General features: G+C 39.7%; 1 protein-coding gene across 2 annotated transcripts in view; it reads right to left on the minus strand.

The window, feature by feature from the left end:
- Cfap206 (cilia and flagella associated protein 206) overlaps positions 1-16479 on the minus strand; it is a 43735-nt gene that overhangs the window by 10465 nt on the left and 16791 nt on the right. For both annotated transcript variants that reach the window (XM_048354609.1, XM_048354608.1), the window contains exons 9-11: positions 14802-15000; positions 9619-9759; positions 6274-6467 (exon numbers count right to left, since the gene is read on the minus strand). In XM_048354609.1, coding sequence (XP_048210566.1) covers positions 6274-6467; positions 9619-9759; positions 14802-15000 — 534 coding nt within the window. The remainder of the gene's footprint in view (positions 1-6273; positions 6468-9618; positions 9760-14801; positions 15001-16479) is intronic.

The raw sequence follows: 16479 nt of genomic DNA on the forward strand, positions 1-16479 counted from the left end.
AACATAAACTTGGGGCTGGGGATATGGCCTAGTGGCAAGAGAGCTTGCCTCGTATACATGAGGCCCTGGGTTCAATTCCCCAGTACCACATATACAGAAAACAGCCAGAAGTGGCGCTGTGGCTCAAGTGGCAGAATGCTAGCCTTGAGCAAAAGGAAGCCAGGGACAGTGTTCAGGCCCTGAGTCCAAGGTCCAGGACTGGCAAAAACAAAAACAAAAACAAAAAAAACAAACAAACAAAAAAAACATAAACTTTAAAAAAATACTAAGAAGAGGGGCTGGGAATATGGCCTACTGGTAAAATGCTTGCCTCGTATACATGAAGCCCTGGGTTCGATTCCTCAGCACCACATATATAGAAAAAGCCAGAAGTGACTCTGTGGCTCAAGTGGTAGAGCACTAGCCTTGAGCAAAAGGGAGCCAGGGACAATGCTTAGGCCCTGAGTTCAAGCCCCACGACTGGTAAAAAAAAAAAACAAAGCAAAACAAAAATACTAAGAAGAAAATCAACTAATAGAAAATGAGCATAAGGAAGTCATTTTGGAGAAATATACTGTTTACAAATAGATACATAAATGGCAAAGAAAGAGACAAAAGACAGAGTAACACAAAATCCACACAGTGCCAAGAAAGAGAGAGTAAACTGGCAACACTTGTTTTCTTGTTGTAGACTTGGTACTTACTTACAATTATAATGCACTTTATAGCCATTTTGGTTTATATATTTTACAATTAACAGTTTTAAGGTGAATATTAGTGGCTAATGCTCCCTACTCAGGGAGCTAAGATCTGAGGATTGCAGTTCAAAACCAGCATAGGCAAAAAATCGGTGAGACTCTTGTCTCCAATTAATCACCAAAAATGCCAGGTGAGGAGCTGTGGCTAAAGTGGTAGAGCATTAGCCATGAGAAAAAGAAATCCTAAGGCCTTGAGTTTAAGTCCTAGGACAGGTGCTTGCATGCAAACACACGAACACACACACACACACAAACACACACACACACACACACACAGTTATAGTCAGGTGCTGGTGGCTCACGCCTGTAATCCTAGCTACTCAAGAGACAGATCTGGGGCTCGTGGTTTAAAATCAGCACGAGCAGGCAAGTCCATGGACTCTTATCTCCAATTAACCAACAATGAATTGGAAATGGAGCTTTGTTCAAGTAGTAGAGTGCTAGCCTTGAGCAAAATGCTCAGGGATAGTGCTCAGGCATGAGTTCAAGCCCAATACTACCCCTCCACATACAGTTATTATTGAGTAGGATGTATTTCTAACACATGTTAAAAAAACACACACACACACACTATCATTGAATATGATGTATTTCTACCCTGTGTACTTTTTATTTTTAGCCTTTAATTTTACTTGGTCAGAACTGCTACATCATTTTGTGTGTGTACACACGTTTGCATGCACATACATGTGTGCAATAATTGGGGCTTGAACTCAAAGCTCCCCCTTAGCTTTTATTTGCTCAAAGCTGGGGCTGGGAATGTGGCCTAGCGGTAGAGCGCTCGCCTCGTATACATGAAGCCCTGGGTTCAATTCCCCAGCACCACATATATAGAAAACAGCCGGAAGTGGTGTTGTGGCTCAAGTGGCAGAGTGCTAGCCTTGAGCAAGAAGAAGCCAGGGGCAGTGCTCAGCCCCAGGACTGGCCCAAAAAAATTAATTAATTAATTATTTGCTCAAAGCTATCACTCTACCACTTGAATCAATCACAGTTCCACTTTTGGCTGTTTAAGAATCTCTCAGTTTGCCACCATGGTCCTCAGAAATAGGCCTTCTCAGTAGCTAAAACTATAAACACAACCCACCAGTACCTTGTTGATACATAATGTTTGAAAAATGGAAAGATGAGGCTGGGAATATGGCCTAGTGGCAAGAGTGCTTGCCTCATATACATGAGGCCCTGGGTTCGATTCCTCAGCACCACATATACAGAAAATGGCCAGAAGCGGTGCTGTGGCTCAAGTGGCATAGTGCTGGCCTTGAGCAAAAAAGAAACCAGGGACAGTGGTCAGGCCCTGATTTCACGGACTAGGACTGGCCAAAAAAAAAAAAAAAAAAGAAAAAAAGAAAAATGGAAAGATGGAAAAAATTGTATTAAGTGAAGTAAGCCAAACTGAGAGAAACATAGATTACACGATTTCCTTCATTTGTGGTAGCTCAAATGGGCCTATAAATATACAAGTAAACATACTGGATGATAAGCAAGGGGTTACAAATGAATGAATTGAAATGTAATAGGCTATAGAGAGCGCAAATAGTATAATTTTTTAAAAAGACTAAGTCAAAGCCCAACAAAATAAGCATCAAGAATGGGTACTTGCAAGTGGGAGTGTGGGGCCAAGGGGAATGGGGCAGAAGAATGAAAGGGGAAGGGGGAGAATGCAGGCAAGAATTCATCAGATATAACATGGAATTGAGGGGTAAGGTGGGTCAAAGAGGGGTGAAGATATTGAGGTGATGACACAGATCAAGATGTACTATACACATAAACTGCTTTGTCAAATTGCAAAAAAAAAATCCACTACATGTCATAAAATGAGGAAAAGTATGGGAAGTGGGTGAGAATGTTGAGAAGGGTGACATTGATGAAGATGCATTGTATTCATAAACTGCCTTGGTGAATGGCAACTGCTTTGTACAACTACTTAAAGATAATAAAAAAATCTTTTTAAAAAAAATTAAAAAAAACAAATATTTATCTCAGCCAGAGCTCAGCTCATACCTGTAATCCTAGCTACTTAGGAGGCTGAGATCTGAAGATTGTGGTTCCAAGCCATCCTGGGCAGGATCTCCAATTAATCAGCAGGAAGCCAGAAGTGGAGCTATGGCTCAAGTGGCAGAGCAATAGATTTGAGCAAAATAAGCTCAGGAACAGAGCCAGGCCCCAACTTCAAGGCCCAGGACTGGCAAACAACAACAACAAAAACAAAAACCCCCACTGATCTCAACTACTGTTTTCCATTAAAGTATAAAATATCACTAAGTGGTGAAGTTTTATAACTGATATAATAACAATAGGAAATATCCAAATAAAGGATATTTTATGAAAACAAGTTTATTGCATACAAATTACAAATACATCTACATATCATTTTACTAGTTTAATACAATTCCAGTTGAAATCCCACATGATTTGGGGACAACATGGTTAATTTGTTAAGAAACATTCATATCTCTGGGGCTCTGGATTCAACCAACTGAAGAATAGAAATAGTTTGTTTTGAACACAAACTATTTTGCAGGCTTTGTACAGGCTTTTATCTTGCTGTCATTCTTTAAACAAAGTAACAACCATTTTCATAGTATTTACATTGTATTAGGCAGTATACCTAATGTAGAGATGATTTAAGTATGTGTGAGAATATGTGTAAGTCATATGTAAAGCACTATTGTTTTATGTAAAGGATTTGAGCAGCCTCAGATTCTGGTATGCAAGAAATGTTCTAAAACCCAACCTCTACATACAACAAGGAACACCTGTATTACAAAGCAATATTAATTACAACAGAGCAACATCACCACAAAGACACAAAGATAGACCAATGGGACAGATTAGAGAGACTGGGAACAGACCTACTTAATATGAACTGTTAGTATACTTGGCATGCGTCATATTCAGTGGGGAAAAGCACACACTATTCAGTAAATTATGTTAGGAAAATGAGATCACTATATAAAAAGATATAACATTAGAATGTTTTATAATATTGAGAGCTGGAAAAATGGCTCAAGTGGTAGAGTACCTGCCAATTAAGTACAAGGCTCTGATAGTTCAAATCCCAGTACCAAGAAAGAAAAAGAGGAAGGAAGGAAGGAACGAACGAACGAACGAAGGAAGGAACGAAGGAACGAAGGAAAAAAGGGAGGGGATGTTGAACTTCATTATCAGAAAACTACATAATAAAACTGCATGATAAAATAACAAACATTGCCAAATTGTCAAAAATTACAAACCCAGGTATGTGCCAGCAGAATTATGGGTAATCACTTTGAGAATAACCTATCAGTTTAGGCAAAGTTCATAAACCTACCTTTTTGTTCCACACGGAAGGATACTAAAAGACAAAGTTGATGTCTTGCCACAACAGGAGGAACTAGAAGTATGTGTGGGATCACCTAACCAGCAGCACAATCTCAGAACAGTGGCACCTGTGCTGTCCAGGGTCCTGACCACTACAGTTCCTTCCCACACCAAGCCTACACACTAAGTCATTGCTCCCCTCCCCCATGAGCTATGAAGGCTCTCTGTGCCCCTCGGTGGCCAGCTGGACCGTACAACTACTGCTTGACTCTGCAGGCTGGCTTAATGGTACCAAAATACCAGCTTCATAGTTTCAACACACACATACACACAGAGCAATATGGGTTTGGAAGTGTGGCTCAGTTGGTAGAATGCCAGCCAATAAATGAAAGTGTCAGGTGCCAAGTTCAAAACCCAGCCTCAGATAAAAAAACAGCAACAACAACAACAACAAAAACAATAATCATTTGATTTTATGTACTTATTTTTTTGCCAGTCCTGGGGCTTGGACTCAGGGCCTAAGCACTGTCACTGGCTTCTTTTTGCTCAAGGCTAGCTAGCCCTCTACCACTTGAGCCACAGCACCACTTCTGGCTTTTTCCGCTTATGTGGTGTTGAGGAATCAAACCCAGGGCTTCGTGCACGCTAGGCAAGCACTCTCCCACTAAGCCACATTCTCAGCCCAGCAATAATCATTTTAAACCACACATTTCAAAATGACTTTTAGAGTTCAAAGAGAGGAACTCATCCAGTTACCCTACAATAGATGAAAATAGGGAAAATGTAGTACCTATATACAATGCAACTTTACATGGCCATTAGAATAATATTATGTCATTTGCAAGGAAATGGATGGACCTAGAACAAATCATGTTAGGTGAGGTAAGCCAAACTCTTATGCAGAAGCTAGATCTAAAAGAAACCAAGACATGATAAATTATACAGGACCCTGGGCATTCACACACAATGAGACCAAAGAAGCATACTCTTAGGGAAGAAACACAAAGGTGCCATAGCTATGAGCCTCTGATCATATAAAATAATATTTATAAAAATGAATTCCAGGAAATAAAATGTTGCTGTTTTTGTTTTCTTTTTATCTTATTTGCTCACTTATCTGTCTTTGGGAGGGTAAAGGTGGCACAGAAATGGAGGGATAAAGGTTGAACAAATGCAGCAGTAATACTCACTAGACACTATGTTGAAATGAATTATACAACTTGTGGGTAGGGACAGGAGGGAAAAACTGGGAGAAAGAGAAGGAAGGAGTGACATTGTCCCAAAAGAAACATACTCATAACCTGACTTATGTAAGTGTAACCCCTTCATACATCATCTTTATAATAACAATTTTAAAAAATTAAAAAAGAGAAATGCAAAGAAACAGACAGACCACCCAACTAAAAGTGAGGGCCGACTGTGAGAGACAGGAGGAGCACAGAGCCTGTGGATGAGACTGAGGCAGGGCATGGTCTGTGTTCTCAGTTCTCACTGACTCCCACACTAGGAATCATGTCTGGCACACAGTAGGTCCAGTACTAAACATCTGATAGGTGAATTAAGAACAGGGCACCGGTGCACACTGAACACATCTTAGGTCCGTGCTGTGGCCTTTCCACATGCTCCAGTTTAGGCCTGGTTAGTTGCTTTCTTACTCCATGTTATCCATGCTAAGTGAACTTCTTTAATTTGAGATATAGAAACACTGTAGTTCCATCATTTGGATCCAGAAATGTTGTGGCTTTAATTATTTAACTAAACAATGCCTTTATCCTTCGGATTGTTTGTCTTTAACTCAGCAATTTTATTTCAAATGTTGTTTTCATTTGTACATTCATTTAGCATGGGTTCATCTTCAGATGTGAATCCTTCCTGAACAAAGACCCTCCTCTGTCCTTGTTTCCGTCTGCACATGGGAAGCATTCTATAGATTTTTTTTTCCTGGTACTGGTACTGGGGCTTGAACTCAGGACCTGGTCTCTGTCCCTTAGCTTTTTCACTAAGGCTGGTGCTCTACCATTTGAGCCATACTTCCACTCTTTTTTTTGTTAACTGCAGATAAGAGTCTCATGGACTTTTTGGCCCATGCTGGCTTCAAGTCATTATGCTCTGAACTCAGTCCCTTGAGTAGCTAGGATTACAGGTGTGAGCCACCAGTGTCTGGTTTCAGAATGTATCTTTTGACCAAACCACACTTTTAAATGTGATATATTCTTAAAGCATTGAGCTTGCTTACCTGTGAATATGGAATGAGGGTCTCAAACTGCTGGTGAAGTTCCAGTAGCTGGATTAACTCTGCATTCTTCTTGGCCTTTTCTTTAATTAAATTAATAAAATTTTCAGGATTGTCTGCAAATCTACATGCAGCTTCTCTGGTATTGAAAGTGTAATAGTTATCTTTATATTTCAAAATTCCAATTGCTGGGTTTCCTGAAAAACAATTGAATTAGGTTTGAGATAGCATTATTTGTTATCATTATTACAACAACTACGGCTACTAATTTTGGTGCTGGTGCTGGTGGCTGAGCACCCCACTTGACCCAAGGGTGTATTATTAAGTGACTCTATGTTTTATTCTATGTATTATTAAGTGATTCTGTTTATCACAACCCATGGAACCATTCCTTTGCAGTCCTGGCTTGGGTTTGTTTGTTTTAGGAGTCTCTCTCTCTCTCTCTCTCTCTCTCTCTCTCTCTCTGTGTGTGTGTGTGTGTGTGTGTGTGTGTGTCTGTCTGTCTGTCTGTCTAGATGGGATCAAACACAGAGCCTTGGTCATGATAGGCAAGTGCTTTAATACTAAGCTATATCGCTGCCTATATGCTCTACTTTTAATATATCATTCTTTTTTATTTTGCTAACATATCGGTTTCTAGTTATTCATATTATTAAGTGGTAAATGTGATGTTTATAGAAGTTAATTGTATTTTTAGATTTTTATTTTATTTTGATAGTACTGAAATTTGAATTCAGGGCTTCACGCTTGCTAGGCAGGTGTTCTACCTGATACACACCTCCAGCCTTTTTTTGCTGTGGTTATTTTTGAGAGAGTGTCTTGCTTTTTGCCCTGACTGGCCTGGACTACAGCCTCCTAATTTTACTTCCTGCTGTAGCTTGGATGGCAAGCTTGGTCTACCAACCCAGCTTTTTCTATTGAGTTGGGGCTCTCATAAACTTTTTTTGCCCAGTCTGATCTCAAACCACAATCTTACTATATCCACCTCCTAAGTAGTTAGGATTACAGTCATGAGCCATCATGACCAGCGTACGTTTTTATTTTTTTATTTTTTTTTTATTTTTTTATTTTTTTTGGCCAGTCCTGGGCCTTGGACTCAGGGCCTGAGTACTGTCCCTGGCTTCTTCCCGCTCAAGGCTAGCACTCTGCCACTTGAGCCACAGCGCCGCTTCTGGCCGTTTTCTGTATATGTGGTGCTGGGGAATCGAACCTAGGGCCTCGTGTATCCGAGGCAGGCACTCTTGCCACTAGGCTATATCCCCAGCCCACGTTTTTATTTTTGTAAAACTCCTCCCCATTTTCCAAATAAAAGATGTTACAGATCCTTTATGAAAAACCACTTATTCATTTCAGAGATTTTTCTACTTATTAAGGGATTAAAAAAATAACTCTAAGGGCTGGGAATATGGCCTAGTGGTAAAGTGCTGGCCTTGTATACATGAAGCCCTGGGTTCAATTCCTCAGCACCACATATAAAGAGTGGCACTGTGGGGGCTGGGGATATAGCCTAGTGGCAAGAGTGCCTGCCTCGGATACACGAGGCCCTAGGTTCGATTCCCCAGCACCACATATACAGAAAATGGCCAGAAGCGGCGCTGTGGCTCAAGTGGCAGAGTGCTAGCCTTGAGCGGGAAGAAGCCAGGGACAGTGCTCAGGCCCTGAGTCCAAGGCCCAGGACTGGCAAAAAAAAAAAAAAAAAAAAAAAAAAAAAAAAAAAAAAAAGAGTGGCACTGTGGCTCAAGTGGTAGAGTGCTAGCCTTGAGCAAAAAGAAGCCAGGAACAGTGCTCAGGCCCTGAGTTCAAGTCCCAGGACTGGCAAAAAAAACCCAAAACAAAACAAAATTAACTCTAAGAACTACAAAAATGAGATATCTTTTCCAAAATGCAATTTTGCATGTTACAAAATATTCCTCATTGTAAAATGATTCTGAGTACACTATGGCTTATTACATATCCATAATTTGAGCATATTATTCAAGAAACAATACTATTTAACTTGTTTATTCATTCATTATTCAGCAAATAGTTTATTTACCCTATTCTTGGCACTAACAATACCGAAAAAAAAAAAACAAAGACTCTGCTGTCACCAAATCACAAATATATTACAGGCCAAAGATTTACCATGGCTCCAGAGAAAAAGTAAGTATTAAATAAGGTAAATTAAACACACAGCAAAAGGAATAATGGGAGATTGATGCTTTAAACTGGGTGGCTAAGGAAGGTTGGCTAAGGTGACAGCACAGACAATGGGCGACTTGGGTAGAGCTTTCCTCCAGGGGAATCACAGGTGCCAGAGGTTCATGAATGGCAAGGGTAGTGGCTGGAGCAGAGAGAGCCAAGACAAGAGTGGTAGGCAGTGAAGTGATAGAGTCATCTGAAAAGCACAGCGACTGGGGGCAAGCCACAATGTCACCTGAGGATGTACGCCGAGTGGTCTGCATGCTGAGAGGGAGGAGGGAAGTCCTACAAAATGACCCTGAGATCATGCAGGTGCTGCTGCCTAAAAACCATGTAGTAAAAAGGCTTCCGTAAACAGAAATAAAGTAGTCAGGATTCTGCAACCCTTCTGAAGCCTGGCATGTCCTTTCTCTGTCTTTTCCTCTCTTAGAAACACAGTTGACCAGGCTAGACACCAGTGGCTGCTACCTGTAATTCTAGTTACTCAGGAGGCTAAGCTCTGAGGCTCACAGCTCAGACAGGGAAGTGTGTGAGAGATTTACCTCCAATTTAACCAGCATTTTTTCCCCTGGAGATGGAGGGCTTTGAGGACTTTGCTGCCGGGGCTGGGCAGGCAGCAAAGATTACAGACATGAGCTACTGGCACAAGGCTGAGCATCCCTACTGTGAATTGTGAGGTAACCCAAATCAGGAACTTTCTGAGTGCCTACATGATGATGTCGTAAGTAGAAAAGTCTACACCTGACCTTGTGTGATGGGTCCTGGTCAAAACACAGGTGCATTACAAATATTGTGTAATATCTGGGCTCTGCATATCCCATGTATATAAAATGTAAATGAATTCTGTTAAGATTAGAGCCCCATCCCCAACATATCTCATTATGAATCAGCAAATATTCCAGAACTCAGAGTACTCTAATATCTGGAACCTATCTGGTCCCAAGTACTGTGGATGAGGGACACTCAAGCTGTACATATACATGCTGTCACTTATCACTTGCAATCGCGTGAGGGTACCAGGTTGTCCTGTGTGCACCTCCAACATGGACACATGGTGGCATCTTTTCCAGTTCACCATCGAATCCCAGGAAGCTTTAAAGCATCAAGCAGTGAGTTACAGCGAGTGCTCGGCACAGAGGAGCAGCAGCATTATTTCCAGTAACATACCTGGAAGGAGAAGACCATCTGTTGTAGCAAATGTGTATCCACAAAATCCTCGATACTGAATTAACAATTTGTCAAAATTTGCTGTGGTTTCTGGAAAAAGCCATTCCATTTTCCTGAAGTCCACTGAAGGTACTCTTTCCTCTAAAATGAGAGTAGGAAAATTTGCATTCATTGAGAATCAATCAGTAGTACTTTGTTACAAACATTAGCTTTTTATTGCTTTGTACTTTTTGTGCTTGAGAGACCCTTGATACAAAGCCAGATTTTTAGCTGGGCACCAGTGACTCATACCTCAGGAGGCTAAGATCTGAGGATTGCAGTTTGAAGCTAGCCCAGACACGAAAGTACTTGAGACTCTTGTCTCTAATTAAACACACACACACACACACACACACACACACACACACACACACACAAGCCAGTAGTGGAGTTGTGCCTCAAGTGGTAGAACAAAAGCTTTGAGCAAAAAAGTTTAGTTTTAGCACCCACAACCTGAGTTTAAGCCCCATTACTATCACAAAAGGAACCATAAAAGGCCATGAATCACAAAAGAAATCCTGCACAGAGAAAGTAGTGCTGGAGGTATAACAATTCCAAACTTCAAACTCTTACTACAAGAGGTATAGTAATGAAAACAGCTTGGTACTGGCACAAAAACAGCTGCAAAGATCTTGGAACAAAATGAAAGACCCAGAAATAAAGCCACAGACCTATACATATCTAACATTTGGGAGGACTCATAGCCATCATTTGATGAGCCAAAAATATAGGATGGAAAAAAGACAGCTTCTATACCAGTGTGGAAAAAGGAACCAAATCCCTGTTTTGTCATCTTGTACTAATATCAGTTGAAAATGGATCAAAGACTTAGGTGTAAGACTTGTACAACTTCTTAGCACAGGCAAGAACTTTCTGAGTAAAGCTCCAGGACAGAATTGATACATGGTATTGTATCAAACTCACAAGTTTCTTCACAGCAAAGGACAAGCTATTGTCTATTTATCAAGCTAAATAGCCTACAAAATGTGAGAAGATCTTTGCCAGCTATACATCAAATATTAACCCAGTATCTAGAATATACAGAGTGCTTAAGAAACTAAACCCTCAAAGAATCAACAACTTGATTAATAAATGGGTAGATGAGCAAAATAGAGCCTTTTCAGAAGGAGTACAAAAGCTAATAGACACAAGAAGAAATCCTCAACAACTCTGGCCATAAGGGAAATGAAAAAGGAGCTTAGGTACAGCTCCCAGGCCCAGTCTTCAAGGCCCAGACCTGAAAAACAAACAAACAGATGCTGGCATGGATGGGTAGAGGGTGGGGGGGAGTACCCTAATACACTGTTGCTGGGAATGTAAACTTGTTCAGAAAGCAGTACAGGAATTCCTAAACAGACTAAACATAGAACTATTCTATGCTCCAGCAATTCCACTCTTGAGTATGAATCCAAAATCAGGATACAGTAAAGCCACTAGCACAACATATTCATTGTGGCACTATTCACCACAGCCACGGCATGGAATCAGTGCAGATGCCCCTTGATGGAAGAATGGATCAAGAAAATATGGTATACATACACAATGGAATTTTACTTATCTATTAGAAAGATGATACTGCATCATTTGTAAGAAATCAATGGACTTAGAAAAAAATCATGTTAACTGAAGTCAGTCAGGCCCAGAGAGGCAAAAGACAATGTTTTCTCTCATATGTGAAAGCTAGCACTAATTTATAAGTATACTAGCAAATTCTTCAGGGCTCTATGCAAGTGTACATAGATGTATTAACTGCAGTATGGTTATTTTCAAGTAATAGTTCAAATGGTATACTTCCTTAGAAAAGCTAACTCACAGCCCAATAAAATGAATACCAGGAAACACATAGGGGAAAGAGTAGATGAATGAAGAGAAGAAAGAAAGGAAGAGTATAGTCATAAAATTTAATGCATATCCTACAAAATTAAGAAAATGGATAGGAGGGGTAGAGTTAGAATGGGGAAGAATAATGACAGAGGTAATATAGATTAAGATGCACTGTATTCATAAACTGATATGAATGGCAACTCCTTTTCACAACTACTTAAAGATAATAACAATAATTTAAAAAACAGATTTCTGGTGGAGCTGTTTATTCAAGGAAATACCAATGAGGGCCAGGCATGTTGATTCATACCTGTAATCCCAGGTACTCAGGAGGCAGAGATTGGGAAGATCAAGGTTCAAAACTAGCCTGGGCAAAAAATTAGTAAGACCCCTCATTTCAATAAGTTGGCAATGTGGTATGTGATACTAACTATACTGGAAGTAGAGGTAAAAAGACCACAGTCCTGGGCTAGTCCCCAGGAAAACAACACAAACTGAGTTCCAACCCTAGTCCCTCAACCCTCCATAACAAACTACAAACGACCACATTGACTTTCCAAGATCAACATAACTTGCTGGAAAAAAAAAAGCAGGGAAGTAGACCTTTACTTCAGAATGGACACAAAGAAGAGGCTCTTTGAGAAACTTCTTCAAGATAGTAGAGTTCTTAACAAAATGCTAGATGACAACGTGCTTACATGTTAGGACACTGAATCTCAAAAAATAGTAGAGAATGTCTTAAACAGAAGGAGGCAAAGAAATGTGTTATTAACTTGATTTTTATTAAAGTAACATAATTTTTCTTATTACATTAAAAAATTCTTCCTCATATCTATTAGTTTACTTATTTCATGAGACTATGTTTTACACAAACAATAATATATTAAGAAAACATTATTCCCCCAAGATTCTTAATTTTTACAGTACCACTTACATTTCTGTGCCTGATTCTAAACACAAACAGTAGACCTACAAACAACCTTATGGCTACAACTGGAAATTAATACATAACCTGGAAAAATACATCTCAGAGTTTACCTGGATATGCTCAAGGCTTCTACCAAGGATAAGTTACACAGGTGTGAATTAAAGGATTTCAGAAGAACATTGCAGTTGTGTACCAGTGGCTCATGCCTAGAATCTTAGATAGGCTGAGACCTGGGGGGCACGGTTCCAAGTCAGCCAGAGCTGAAGATAGGACCCAAGTGGTAGAGTACCAGCCAAGCAAGCAAGGTGAGAAAGAGCACAAGACCCTGAGTCCAAACCCTGGTACCGGCACATGCACACACAGAGTTGGCACTCTTAAAATTCACAAGAGAATACACTGACAGTGTTTTACTGAATACAAAGTTCTGATGATGGTGGGATTTGACATCAAGATAGGACATCTAAATCTCAGAAGTTGTGAGTGAATGACCCTGGTAATCGAACAGGGCAGAGCTCATTGCTGTGGATGCGGTGACCTCCACTGTGCCGTTTCATTTCACAGTTGCTTACACTTACTGTCTTTTCTCCTTGCTTGTTTTCTGGGAGTACTGGGGCTTGCACTCAGAACCTTACACTTACGATAAACACCATAACATCTGAGCCAGACCCTCAGCCCTTTACATTTTCAGATTCGCTCTTGCTTTTTTTTTTTTTTTCCCCCTACACATGCAGTTGTAAGAAAGTGAAATAGTATCAAAATCCTGAACTGAGGCTGGGGATATGGCCTAGTGGCGAGAGAGCTTGCCTCGTATACATGAGGCCCTGGGTTCGATTCCCCAGCACCACATATACAGAAAACGGCCAGAAGTGGCGCTGTGGCTCAAGTGGCAGAGTGCTAGCCTTGAGCAAAAGGAAGCCAGGGACAGTGCTCAGGCCCTGAGTCCAAGGCCCAGGACTGGCCAAAAAAAAAAAAAAAAAAATCCTGAACTGACAAGATACTTTTGAGTCTCTGATTTAGGGATATATATTTCAATATGTAAATACATAAGAAAGGGAATCATTGCCACATTTTTCTATTTTTACCAAAATACGATTTGAAAAGCAAAGTGACATATTATCTAATTTCATAGTCTGAAAAACTTTAATTTTAGGTAATAACTGAAGGTCCAGATTCTCCTTTGGCATTTCTCATGAATTTTGATTTGTTCTTAAGATAGAAAAGACCAAAAGGATAAAAAGTTTATAATAATAAATATTAAATAATAAAGGCAACCTAGGCTGGGAATATGGCCTAGTGGCAAGAGTGCTTGCCTCTTATACAAGAAGCCCTGAGTTTGATTCCCAAGTACCACCTATATAGAAAACGGCCAGAAGTGGCGCTATAGCTCAAGTGGCAGAGTGCTAGTCTTGAGCAAAAAGAAGCCAGGGACAGTGTTCAGGCCCTGAGTCCAAGCTCCAAGACTGGCCAAAAAATTAAAATAAAAAATAAAATAAAAATAAATATTTTTTTAAAAATAAAGGCAGACTATCTATAAGAATCAGTATATCTTGTGAAGAGTCTAACATAGGCTTAACTAATTTATAGGGACAATATATGGTTTATAATTCTTAACTTGATCTGAGGTAAATACTGTGCAAATGGCATTCTAGAAAACTAGGGCTTGGGGCTGGCAATGTGGCATAGCAGTAGAGTGCTTGCCTAGAATACAGAAAGCCCTGGGTTCAATTCCTCAACACCATATAAAGAGAAAAAGCTGGAAGTGGTGCTGTGGCTCAAGAGGTAAAGTGAGCAAAAAGCCAGGAACAGTGCTCAGTCCCTGAGTTCAAACCCCAGGACTGGCAAAAAAAAAAAAAAAAAAAAAAAAGGAAAAGAAAAAGAAAACTAGGGCTTTATTTCTAACTAGGATTAATATCCTTTTCTACTACATACACATCAAGAATAAAACATCTAGAGACTGGGTGTAATGTCTCATGTCTCTTATGACATCTAGGCCGAGACAGAAGGATCTCAATTGGAGGCCCATACTGGAATTTGTTTGTCATACCTTATAAGAAGCAAAAAAGGCTGGAGGTATAAATTAAGTGGCAGGATAACTGCCTATCAAGCACAATGCCCTGAGTTCAAATCTTAACACCACCAAAATAATACTACTGCTAATACATGTATATAATCATTATTCACCAAAATATGAAAAATAACATTCAGAATGGTCATTGCTAGATTAAAGTTTACATACTTTGTGCTTGCCACATAATGAACAGTAATATTTTACAACCAAGAGAGACAATCAGTGCTTTCTCAGAAACCTATAATGTGGAAATATTAAAGAAAAAGTGAGCTTATCCTAGAGAATTTCTACATAGGAGGAGGCATGATGGGTGGCCTTCATTACCCATGTGTTCTTTGATTCTGTACACATCCGTCTTCACAGTCACACCTTCAAGAAGTTCTTGTATGATTTTGTCAGGAAAGAGAAGTTCATGAGTGCCCAGGAATGGCTCCAGGTGTGTGGTCAGGTTACTGAAGACACTAATCAAAACCGTCTCATCCTGAAAGCTGGTCCAAAGGTTGGCCAGTGCAATGAAGATGGGCTGAGGGAGAGAAAAATAACCCACAATGTAATGTGTGAAAAAAAATAAGTCATTTTATTTGTGTGTGTGTGTGTGTGTGTGTGTGTGTGTGTGTGTGTGTGTGTGTGCGTGAGCGCATGTGTCCAGGTACTGGGGCTTAGACCTAGGGCTTTATTCACTCAAGGTTTGCACTCTACCACTCAAGCCACAACTCCACTTCTGGCTTGCTGCTAACCGGAGAGAAGAGTGTCACAAACTTTTATTCCCCAGGCTGACTTCAAAGCCATCAGCACCCAGCTTTGTAAAAATAATTACACTTGATTCCATATCTTGGCTATGGTAAACAATGCTGAAATGAACACAGTTGTGCTGGTTACTTTAGTGTGATGTTTGTGTTCCACTGACTAAATACCCAGGAGTGGGATTGCTAGATCATAGGGAAACTCTATGTTTAGTCTTTTCAGGACCCTCCATACTGCTTTCTAGAGTGGGTGAGTAAGTTTACACTCCCAACTGTGTAGTAGAGTTCTCTTTTGGCCATACTGCCAGCATTTGTTATTGCTGGTTTTCTTGATAATGGTCATTTTTACTAGGGTGAAATGAAATTTCACTCTTGTTTGATCTGCATTTCTTTTATGGCCAGAGATGTTGAACATTTATTTCTTCATGTGTCTATTGGTCATTCTTACTTCTTCCTCTGAAAAGTATCTCTCTAAGTCTTTAAACTATTTATTAATTGGGTAGTTGATTTCTTTTGAGAGTATTTCTGAGGGGTTTAATTTTTTGAGCCCTAAGTATATTTTAGATATGAGGCCCTTGTCTGATGCATAGCTGGTAAAAAAAAAAAAAAATCTTTTCCCATTCGTCAGGCTTCCTATTTATCTTGCTAGCTATGTCCTTTGCTATGCAGAAACTCTTCAGTTTGATGAGATCCTATGTATCCAGTCTTTCTTTAATGAGTTGTGATTCTGAATCTTTACTTAGGAAGTTTTGACCCATGCCAATGAGCCCTAGTGTTTTCCCTGTCCTTTCCTGTAATATTTTCATGGTATCTGGTCTTACGTTACGGTCTTTGGTCCATTTAGAATTGATTCTGGTACAGGGTGCCTCTCAGTGGATGAATGGATCAAGAAAATATAGTATATATACATAATGGAATTCTACATTTCCATCAGAAAGAATGATATTGTACCATTCATAAGGAAACAGAAAGACAGAAAAAAATACATTAAACGAAATTAGTCAGATCCCCAAACCCATAGGCTGCATGATTTCCATTATTTGTGGTAACTAGAATGTACCTATAAATCTACAAGTAAACACACTATATGGATAAAAATACACTGGGAAACAATAAATTATGCAGGCCTCTAGACATTCACATGGTGAGACCAAAAAGGATATTCATAGGAGTGGATCACAGAGGGTCAACAGCTATATGTAGCTGATCATATAAAATGATATTTTATGAAATAAACTCCAAAAAAAGAAAACAATAGA

This window comes from Perognathus longimembris, chromosome 9 (genome assembly GCF_023159225.1).
Source record: "Perognathus longimembris pacificus isolate PPM17 chromosome 9, ASM2315922v1, whole genome shotgun sequence".
Classification (NCBI taxonomy): Eukaryota; Metazoa; Chordata; class Mammalia; order Rodentia; family Heteromyidae; genus Perognathus; species Perognathus longimembris.